The sequence below is a fragment of the Belonocnema kinseyi genome, chromosome 4, assembly GCF_010883055.1.
Source record: "Belonocnema kinseyi isolate 2016_QV_RU_SX_M_011 chromosome 4, B_treatae_v1, whole genome shotgun sequence".
Classification (NCBI taxonomy): domain Eukaryota; kingdom Metazoa; phylum Arthropoda; class Insecta; order Hymenoptera; family Cynipidae; genus Belonocnema; species Belonocnema kinseyi.
The window spans coordinates 34,835,763-34,847,336 of record NC_046660.1 but is presented as its reverse complement, the minus strand read 5'-3'; the positions used below and the strand labels follow the sequence as shown (position 1 = coordinate 34,847,336).

The 11,574-nt window shown below is 24.5% G+C and overlaps 1 protein-coding gene across 2 annotated transcripts; it reads right to left on the bottom strand.

Annotated features, from left to right (window-relative positions):
• Positions 1–626: 626 nt before the first annotated feature.
• LOC117170483 (GDP-fucose transporter 1) lies at positions 627–11,574 on the bottom strand. 2 transcript variants are annotated; one of them, XM_033357204.1, is made up of 5 exons: positions 11,492–11,574; positions 10,566–10,689; positions 6,165–6,369; positions 5,939–6,077; positions 627–1,539 (listed from the first exon to the last, which is right to left on the bottom strand). In XM_033357204.1, exons 2-5 carry the CDS (start codon positions 10,646–10,648, stop codon positions 941–943), a joined length of 1,026 nt encoding a protein of 341 aa, XP_033213095.1. In that variant the 5' UTR covers positions 10,649–10,689; positions 11,492–11,574; the 3' UTR covers positions 627–940. The 2 variants fall into 2 exon arrangements, with proteins under 2 accessions (XP_033213095.1, XP_033213094.1); XM_033357203.1 differs by lacking the exon at positions 11,492–11,574 and adding an exon at positions 11,019–11,453.

Here is an 11,574-nt window from a genome sequence, read left to right as displayed (position 1 = left end):
ATAAAAGTGTTTTAACCTTTTTTTTTGAGTTTCAAGTAATTATTGGATGATAAAAATCAGTCTTTATCGAAAACAAAGTGTTTTAGATGGAATTTACATCTTATACAGTGACAAACCACACTTTTTAACAAAAATATTTTTCTAAAAAAAAGCAATGATTTTTCTCATTATTGTGATTTTCAAAAGATTATAAACTTAAATGGACTTATTTTGAAAACAAAGTGGACTCAAAGTAAATTTTTATAAATTTATGCATGAAATATTTACTATTTGAAAATCTGATCTAAAAATTAGGTTAGAATTCGTATTTAAATTCCAGTCGTCTATTATTCGTATTGTTGGCATAATACGGATAAAATTTGTCGCTACATACATTAATTAAAGTTTATTTAAGCTTAAAATGCATTGAAACTCACATGAAATAATGAAATAATTTTATTTTTTTAAAAAACCTATTTCACAAAAATGTGTTTTTTTTTCACTGTATAAGATGAAAATTCTATCTAAAACTATTTGATTTTGATGAACATTTGTTTTTAGTATTCAATCATTGTATTATACTTGAGAAAACAATTGTAAAAACACTTTTATCCACAAAATTAAAATACATGTTCAAAATTGTATCTACTCTTTCTAGTTCCATTTTTCGGCACCATGTGGCGAAATGGTAGACCACCATTCCTAATAGCTGGAAAAACTTTAGATAGCTGGAAATGTTCTTAAGAATGATCACCTTATTTATTTTGATTTTTAAATTATAAAATTAAGGAAGTGAAAAAAGTAACATTTGAGGTAACCTTTTACTAGTAGAATTTACTAAACGTGATATATAAGATCTTAATTTACTTTCACTGATCCCCCCTGTTACAAATCATAGTTTTTGGGGTGACCACCTCTCCTAAAATTGGTAACATAGTTTATGGACGGCCCTGTTTGCACTTTAAACTCGCGATTTATCTGCGAGTATCTGATATTTATTGTGTTCTCTCTCCATATTGAGTTGCTTAATTCGAGCATAAGCAGCACTTCCACCAAGCACAACAAAATTACTTATCCACCAAAGAGTTGGTTTGCTTTCGTTGTAGCAATAAGTTGCGAGGACTGTCTGCACACAGGCTTTTGCAGTTCCACTGATATTGTGAGTCAGGGGCGATGTGACTTTTATTTGAAGCATGGTAACATACCCGATGGAAAATCCACAGACGCCGCCCACCATCAAGGCGCCCCAGAAAAATGGCTCGTACAGTTTATCGTAGTTCATGAGCTCATTGAATTCTCCATTGAGGAGCATCAGAGGAATGAAAATTATTATGCTGTAGGCATTGTTGTAATAGGAGAGAAGCCAGATTTCCTGATTCACGGCTGGAAGGACCCTTTTCGTGTGGATCGAGTAGAGAGAGAGCGTCAACGAACCCAGAACGCCGAATAAAGTTCCGATTACTGAAAAAGATCCTGCGACGTGCTCTTGATCAACCCCGAGCCAAAAACCAGCAACGATTATTAAACAACAAGTGACGGCTCCAGCGGATGTTTTTTCTCCTGTTGATTAAATGGATTTTTTATTGATTTATTCTAGTTTTACGATTTTAGCGATCATAAGTTGACCCTTTTTTGCTTCCTCATAGAGCAAGCTTTGTTATGGCAACATTTTCGACATTTTTTAAATTCATTTAAGCAAGCGTTCCTCAATTTAAAAATGTGCAAAAGCGGGAAATGACAGTGCATTTATTTCTTGACCGGGAATTTTACAAATTTTCAGAAGAAAAATCTGTCCAAATTCGATTTCAACAGTTTTTAAAATAATTAGTTGAATTGATATCTTTTCAAATTATGATATCATTCAGTTTATATTACGTAAATCAAAAATCGTTTACCTGAATTTAAGAATTTCAACGTGCAGTCTTAAAGACATAAACAATTACAAATGAAAAACGTTTAAAATTGTAAATTTTTTTTTAAAAATCAGTTTTATTTTAACAACTGTAAATATAAATAAATAATTTTTAAAATGGATCAGTTGAAAGTTAAAGAATTTCCAGATTCGCAATTAATTCTTAATTAAAGGCTTTTATTAAATTAAAAATATTGTTTCAGTCTAAATTATTCCATTTTTAACCCATTTAATTAAAAAAAAATTGATTAAGAAAAAGGATAATTATTTAATATTTAGCAATATTTGACTTTTAATTTAAGACGACTGACTTGAAGCCAAATATTTTAAAGTAAACAATTTGAAACTTAAATGCTTGGCATAGAAAGCTTTGAATTGTTAAAATTTCGAAAAGGTTTTAATATTTTAACGTTGATATTTTTATTGTTCTACTTAATAAAATGTTTAATTTGTAAGCGAAATTGTTGAATTTTGATGTATAAATAATAATTGAACACGTATTATTCTTAGAAAAATTTGAGTAATTTTAAGAGAAATTTAGAAGTTTTGAAAGAATCAAAATTAATTAAAAACTTAAAATAATATCAAGTAATTGAAACGAAGTTTTGGAATAAAAATTTCAGAACTTCTAAACATATTTTAAACTGAATAACATTTTTCCTACAATTTTTAGAAAGTCTTAAAAATTTTTTAAAATCCCTAAATCCTTTCTGGGTCGTTTTTAATAATATTGGAATTCTTTTAAAATCTTTTTGAATATTCTGTTAAGATAATTTTTCAAAATGAAAAATCATTTTCAATTTTCCTAGGAATTTTAAGAAAATATTTTTATTCGTTTGGAGCATTTCACAATTCTTAAAAAGCCTCTACATTTTTTGTAAACTGCAAAAATCTACATTTTGTTTTAAATTAGGCTGTGAGTATTTGCACCGAAATTTCGTTACATATAACCAAATTTTCTCAGTAAACACACTTCGTTAAAATTATTTGAAATCATTTTATGGTCTAAATTAATTTTTAATCTTTTTCAAACTTCGAAATATCTCTTAAAATTACTCTAATTGCTTCTAAAAATAATAAGTGTTCAATTCTTATTTAGAAATCCAAATTTTAAGGACGTTTTTTTTAATTCCCAGGATTTTGTAAAATTTTTGGGACAAATTTAATTAATTTTTAAAGTCATTAAGAAGTTTTGAAAAAATTTCAAAAATAAAGGTAAATTTGAAAAATTTTAAACTACTTCTAGATTTCTCAAGATTTTGAAATACAATTTTTAAGTTGTTCAAGGATGCTTAAACTATTTAAAATTAAAATAATTTAAATTCTAATTTAATAACCTTTAAGTTGAAAAAATGTAAATTAAAAAAAATTAATTGGCCTAAAATAACTGAATAATATAATTTTGACTATTTTTAAAGTTAATTTGTTTGTTCTTTAATTTAGAGCATTGAAAATTTTAACACGGATTAATATTTCTGGAACTTAATCTAAATCTTTGAACTCTATAATTTATGAATATTAAAAATTCCGAATTTTGCAGTTTAAATTCATTAAACTTGAAATTATTCAGTTGAAAAGTGTTAGTACCTTCCAGTTTATACGTGTAAATTATTGAGCAATTGAATAGAAAATTTTGTAATTTAAAAACTTTTAAACTTCAATTTTTTTACAAGGATTCGCTTCAGTTTTCAAGGATCATATAAATAATAAATAAAGAATCAAAAAATAATTTTTAATACAAAATAAAAATTGTCGAGTAACTATTTTTCAGGTTTATTTGTTTTTAGGATTATATAAATACAAGTTTTCTAAGATTTTCGAGAAAATTCAAAAATATAATAGTTGAATTTTCAACTAAAAAAATAGGTATATTGTTAAATTGTTGTTATTTCAATTCAAAACTATTTTTATTTTACATCTAAAGCAATTAAATTCATTCAAAAAGACCAATTTTCTAGAAAATAGTTTCATTTTTTAACCAGAAAATATAGGTTTTCAACAAAAAAGTTTATTTTCAACCAAATACGGGAATTTTCTAACAAAAATACGAATTTTCAACAAAAATGATGACTTCTCAACGGCAAAAATAATAGTTGATATATCAATACAAAGATATGTTTATTTAAAACCAAAAACTCTTTAATTTACAAAAAAAACGAATTTTCAATAATATAGTTGAATCCTCAACTAAAAAAAAGATATTTTAATTTTTATACAGTTACAATTTTAGTAAAAAAAAAATATGAAGTTTCTAACTAAAGTAATACATTTTTTAACCAAAAAGGCGAATTTTAAACAAAAAAATGTTGAACTTTCAATCAAAAAAAGATTTTGCAGTCGAGAAAGGAAAACAATCTCAGGCAAATTATTGTTTGAAGGGAAAAATAATTATAAGTGCAAAATAAAAAATCTATTTTTTAAGTTTCTATGTTTATTTACTTTAAGTCAGTTTAAAAAATATTTAAAACATTTGGACACTTTTAAATAATTCTAAAATATTTGATAAATCTTGTGTATTGGTTTTTGAAATTTTCGGAAGCCTATTATGTTTTAAAATCTTTTCAAAAATCCTTTAAAAATTAATTGAAAAAAATGATTACTTACTTGGAAATATTTAGAAATTTTTTGTGTTATCTTGAAACCTTTCAAAATCTTTTCAAAAACTTCTAAAATCTACATTTTATTTCAAATTATTTGAAATGTTTTCAAATTTTTAATATTTTGTCATTTTTTTAAACTTTTAAAATTATTCACATTTTTCCTAAAATTTTGCAAAATGAAAAAAAATTGCCTTAAAATGTTCAAGATTCTTTTTTTGACAATTTTCGAAATTTGTTGAAATATTTAATAATATTTTCTTTAAATAAATGTTGGTAAATTAAAAATTCATTAGAAATTTTCCCATAAGTATTATTCAGTTTATTAGTTCAATAATAATCTTTTTGGTTGGAAATTTAACTATTTTGTTGAAAATTCCTTTTCTTAACTGAAAATTTAACCGGACATTCTAAGTTTAAATAAAAATCGATTGTTTTTTGTTGAAAATTCAACTATTATATTTTTCCTTGGAAATTCATCTTTTTTGGTTGCTAATTCGTCCCCTTTGGTGGAAAATTGAACTACTTGGTTGAATGTTGAACTAGGCATTTCGTTAAAATTCTTTTTATTGTCTGAAGATTGAATTATTTCATTGAAAATTATCATTTTTTGTTTTGGAAATTAATTTTCTTTACTCTAAATTTAACAGATTACTTCATTTTTTGCTAAAAATTGTTATTTTTTAATTGAAAATTCAACTGTTATATTTTACGATAAGAATTTATCTTTTTTTGTTTCAAAGTCTGCTGGCTTAACTAATTTGTAAACATTCTTTTTTTTTTTATTAAAAATGTAACTCTTGTTGAAAATTCGTGTTTTTTGGTTCAAAATTAATTTTTTTAACTGAAATATAGGGTACGCTAAATAAGTATAATAACCAAAGGGAATTTTTTTTCAATAAAAAATAATAATCTTAAGAAATGTCGATGCTGAATGGAAGAAAACAAAATTATTACCACACTCAAATCCTGAGATAAAATTTAAAGTAAACAGTTTTTTGGTGAATTTATTAAAAAATAATCATTTGAAACAAATCCTTTTAATCCTTCTGTACTGCTATATTTTGTTTGAGAATTCATCTTTTTTATTGAGAATTCAACTCTACTTGGTTGAAAATTTACCGCTTTTATTTGAAAACTCAACTATTTGGTCCAGAATTCACCTATTTTGTTAAAAATTTAATTATTTTGTTACAAAATTATCTCTTTTGCTTAAAAGTTCAACTATTTGGTTGTGAATGCAATTATTTGGTTTAAAATACAATATATTTCGGCTTGAAACCTTAAACGTTTTGTATTAAATTAAATATATTACGTGTACATTAATTTATTTAAAAAATTTGATTTCTCCGTTTTCGTGAAAAATCGCCCTATTTTATCTATTTTCAAGCATGCTTTTTTTACCTATAATGAAAAAAATATAGATATGAAACTTTTATTTATATCTTACCAAGAATTGTGTAAGTGAAGATCACATTAAATACTGTCGTAAGAGATCGGCCTATATAATAAAATGCAACTCCAACGTACTTTAAGCACAAATTGTTGCTAGCTATCATCCCAGTAAAAATAATAGACAAAGGTAGAACCTAAAAATTCAAGAATGTTGTTTAAATTTCTTGCAGAATGGATGTGGAAAATATTTTTCATTTGGTTCTTAAACGAAACTAAAATACCTTTTTCATAACATCTCTTTGGAAAGGATGACCTTCGGGAAAATTGATAAGATTCGGGCATATTGAGGCGCAGCATTTGAGGAGCAAGCATATAAAAACACTCACAATACATTGAAACCACGTTACAAAAAGTGGTGCGTTTAAATGTACTGCTTCACTCGAAAGCAAAGCCTTATTCACGAAAACTGTTAAAATCGAAACTGACCTGAAAAAATAATTTTTAATTAATGTTTAGTTTCTTTTTTTGCCTGGTCGCGCGCTTCAAGAATCACAGTACACTTTATCGAATCCCTTTCCTATTTAAATTGAGAAAATATTCAAAACACAAAAAATTGAGCATTTCTCCCTTTTTTCAAAGTTTTGAATCATTTTTTCGAAATAATGAACAGAAATTTAATAAATTAGAAAACAAGATGCTTTGTAAGAGATTATTATAGATGAAATACATTTCAAATAAATTTTTTCCTAAGCAATTTATTTAATAATGTAAATTTAAAGGACAGCGTCGACAGAAGAGAAATCGCTAACAATTCAATTGAGAAAATAAATCTGAAAGACAAATCAATTCTGTAGTTGCAAATCAAAAACAACTTCAATTAGGTAAAAGGCTTTGTATGCTAAAATACTCTAAAAATTGATGAAATAATGAGATTTTTCATTTAAAGAGGAAAATAAATTTAAAAAAATTAAATTCGTGTGAGTACAATATTATATTCAATATGGGACGCCTTAAATTCCTACAATGTCAAGTAAAAAGATTGCATTCAATTTTTAATCAAATTATTGCATTTTCAACGAATAAGATTAATTTTCGAGGAAAAATGTAATAATGAATATTTGAATTAAAAGAGATTTTAATGTGCAATCAAAACAGTTGAATTAATAAAAAAAGACAAACTGTCAAGAAAATAGTGATTCTTGGAAAGAAAGAGTTCAATTTTTAACTAAAATTTAATATGTTAAAATTTTTTTTAACGAATTAGTTTAACTTTTAATCAAGTACTAGAATTTTTATCCAAAAAAGATGAATTCGCAACGAAAAATGCAACAGTTGGTATTTCAGTATAAAAAATATCAATTTGAAACAAAAAAACAGTTTAACACATCAACAAACATAAACAAATTTTCAACAAAGTGGTTCATTTTTCAAACAAAAAAGATTTTTTAGTTAAGAAAACAAAAATTTCAACCAAATTGTTGAATTTTGAGCCAAAAAGATTGTTTCTTTAAAATCAGTTGAATTTTCAACCCGCAATTCTAAATTTTCAACAAAAAAATTAATTTTCAAACAAGTATTTCAATATTCAACCGAAAAGAATGACTTCTTAAGAAAATTGTTGAATTTAAAATAAAAAATTTAATTTTCAAATAAATAATAAAGTTGTTTATCAAAAAAGATGAATTCTGAACGAAAAATATAATTGTAGGATTTTCTACCAAGAAGAATGAACTTTCAACCAAAAATAGTAGGATTTTTTTTATTTTGTTATATTAATTCAATTCGCATTTTAATATAAAAACCGAGAAAAGGGGAGTAAGAGAAAAATAGGACAAAGACTATGATAAATAATAAAAATTTTATTTAGAAAATGAGGTATTTAAAAAAATAGATATCTCCTTAATTTTTTTATTTTCACAAATAATATTATTTTTTTAGCTTGCATTTTAAAAATGTTTAAACATCTGAGAGTTTTTAGCTAATAAAAAGACATTAGAAATAAATTTAAACGTCCTAGGAAACAAAAATAGAAAAAGTAGTTTTTTCTTATAGTAATTTTGTTGTTTTTTAAATTATTTCTTTTTAGCTCACTTAGAAAAATACATTGAAGAACTCACAGACTTCATACTATTTCTCATATTTCCCTCTTTTAAAGGATTTCTCTTTTTCCTATTATACTATTATATTTTTCGTTCAGATTTCATCTTTCTTGATTGAAAAATCAGCTGTTTTGTTAAGCATTCATTTTTGGGATAGATAATTCGTCTTTTACTTCAAATTTCACCATTTTGGTTGCAATTTTTATTTGTTTGTTTTTATACTGAAAAATCTTTCTTAGTTGAAAATTCTTCTGTCTTGTTTTAGGATGCAATTATTTTGTTAAGAAATCGTGTTTTGGCAAAATTAGCCTGTTTCTGATTTATAATAACAATATTTTTCTGATGAAGTATTAACTATTACTTTTTTTTAATAATTCATCTTTTTTGTTTAGAAATTAAACTATCAGGTTTAAAGTTAAATTACTTTGTTAAAAATTCAGTTTTTTTTTTAAGATTCATTATTTTAGTTAAAAATTCAATTATTTGATTGAAAATTGATATTCTTCAGTTTAAAATTTAACTATTTAATTAAAAGTTCTTGTATTTTGTTGAAATTTTTTTTGTTTTGTTAGAAAAGCAATATTTTTGTGAAAAATTCAACCACTTTGGTATGAAATTCAATTAATTCGTTAAATATTTACTTTTTTATTGAAAATTTCTATTTTCGGGTTCAAAATTCAACTATAAATTTTATCTTTTTGGCTTCAAATTTCCGCATTTTAGCAGAATTTAGAACTATTTAGTTGAAAACAACTCTTTGGTTAAAAACGAAGCTTTCTGTCGAATATAAGAATTTAAATAAAGAAATAAGTAAAATAATTTTCCTGATAGAAAATTAGACTTTACAGGTTAAAAATTCCACTACTTTGGTAAAAAATTCAAATATTTGTACTTTAACTCTTTATATGTACTTTTTGATTAAAATTTCGTATTTTTGGGATGTTTAATATTTTGTAAAAAAGTCGTCTTTTTGGCTTAAAAATTCAGTTTGATAGAAAATTAAACAATTTGGTTTAAAATTCAACTCTTTTGGTAAAAATTAACTTTTTTGTCAATCAAAGAAGATTATCTTCTCAAAGAGATAAATTCTCAACACAAAAATAGATGAACAGTCTAGTAAAAAAATTGAGTTTTCCAAAAATAGTTGAAAATTTAACCAAATAGTAAAATTTTCAAGCCAAAAAGACGAATTTTTTTGAAGACAGTTGAAATTTTAACAAAAAGTTTACTTTTCAAGCAAGAACTATCAATTTTCAGCCAAGAAGGATGGCTTTTCTATCATAATAGATGAATTTTCAATTCAAAAATGTTAATTTTTAACAACATAGTTGAATTTTCGATAAAAAATGATGACTCAAATTAGATATTTAATTTTTCCAAAAATATTTGTAACGAAATAATTGAATTTTCAGCCTACAAATATGCATTTACAATCAAATAGTCCAATTTTTAAAGACAAAGAAGATGAAATTTAATTAAATAATTTAATTTAAAAGAAAAATTTGTTGGAAGAAAGTTGAATTTTTGTGAAAAAGGTTCATTTTTTACCAAGAACATATTTTTTGGTAGAAAATGAACCATTTTCATAAAAATTCAACTTTCTTTCAACAAATTTAAAGCAACAAATTCGAAATGTTTAGAAAACAGGAGAATTTTAAATCGGAAATGATTAATTTTTATCAAACAAAAAAAAGGTAATTTTTAATTTAAAAAATATGCAATTTTAACAAGTCAGATAATCGACTTTTCCTTTCAAAAAGAGGAACTGTCAGCGAAGCATGAAACAATTGATATTTCAATCAAACAATTGCATTTCAACCAAAAAGATGAATTTTGGACGAAGAAGATTAATTTTTTACCTAAAAATACTAATTAAAAAAAATGCATGAATTATCAACAAAAGTATTTAATTTTAAAGCCAAAAAGACCAATTATCCATACAAGAGATGAAATTTTCAACAAAATAGTTTAAATTTCTACCAAATTGTTTCATCTTGCAACGACAAAGATGAATTTTCCACAAAAAAGTAAAAGTTTTAACATAAAAGTTAATTTAAAAATAACTAGTTGAATTTTTAAATATAATTATGAATCCTTAATGCAAAAAATTATTTTTTTTTTTGCATAGGATTACAAATACAAGTCAACTAGTCAACTTTTCAGCCAAAAAGATGGATTTTCAAGGAAGCATGTAACAGTTGATATTTCAACGAAACAAGTGCATTTTTAACCAAAAAGGATAAATTTTCAAACAAGAAAGACGATTTTTTAATCAAAAAGTTGATCTTTGAACTAAAAAATATTAGTTTTTATCCAAATGAAACTAATTATTATCAAATCAGTTAAAATTTCAACCAAAGAGATGAACCTTGAACTAAAATAACGATTTTTTAACAAAATAATTGTATTTTTAAATAAAAAAATTACTTGTTAACAATATTTTGAATTTTCAACAAAATAAATAAATTTTTAACCAAGCGAAATGAATGAACTTTTACCCAAAAATATAGTTGGATTTTTTACTGGGTTAAAGTTCTAGTGAACACCCCGAGTAAAATAAAATTTTTAATATTTTAAACTTACCAGTAAAGAGCTACAACGAATATAATATAAAAGTATTTGGCAACTAGCGTCGGATTTTCCATTTTTCTCGAAGATATAGTCATTATCAGAACTTAGTTTTGTTCTCAATCATGATTACTAAAATCTAGAAAAAAAATTAGATAAGATTTCCCAGATCTGTGCAAAATACAAAAGAAAAGAATATTTGTTATTTCGGTAAATACAAAATCGAAGTGCTACATTGTAAAAAAATTATATAGAATTCACAGTACGTATATAATAACAAATACACAAATTCCGAAAATAAACTGCAAATTTGAATGACAAAACGTATTGTCAAGTGTTTGAAAAGATACGAGGGCAGATAAACTTACATCTGTATACTATATTTAACTCAAGTTAACCGATTACTATAAATTCATAAACCACAATCTGGTAATTTATGTAAGTATGCATTGCGTAAAATCAACTTACTTTTCCAATTTTAAGTCAAATAATCTATTGCCACCTCAAAAACTACAAGCAATAATCATTGTTTTCTGCCGATATAGTGTTTACAACAGCCACATGACAGCTAATGAATTAATACCACATTTTTATTAGAAATAACCTAATTCCAGTAACGATATTGAGCTGAAATGAAAACTTGAGTCAAATCGGCTTGTATTATCACTAATCTTTACAAATAGTGACACAATAACACTTTTTTTTTAGCAAGATAACTCCGAAATGTGCATCTGTTTAGAGTCCAGCAGACGACAATATGTCAAGATAGTTCCAAAATGCTCCAAAATAAAAAGTATCCTTTAGAAGCGGATTTAAAAACAAGTTTATGAACTTAAAGTAACTTATTTATATAAATAATTAATCATTTATTAATTCAATTAATCAAATTACTCCTCATTTATTATTTTATTAATTTTTTAAAAATAGAACCGTGCATTGACCTTTGAGGAGAAAAGTCGTCTGCTCCATTTCCTGTCGTCTGTTTATGACGCAGAAGAAGTGCGCAATCGTCCTAAAAGAAAAT

Excerpts from the sequence above, each read along its gene's own strand:
- LOC117170483 (XM_033357204.1), bottom strand. The coding sequence starts at position 10,648 with ATGACTATATCTTCGAGAAAAATGGAAAATCCGACGCTAGTTGCCAAA. Across the intron at positions 6,078-6,164 it reads AAAGAGATGTTATGAAAAAG|GTTCTACCTTTGTCTATTAT; the intron begins GTATTTTAGTTT and ends TTGAATTTTTAG. Across the intron at positions 1,540-5,938 it reads CTTCACTTACACAATTCTTG|GAGAAAAAACATCCGCTGGA; the intron begins GTAAGATATAAA and ends TTTAATCAACAG.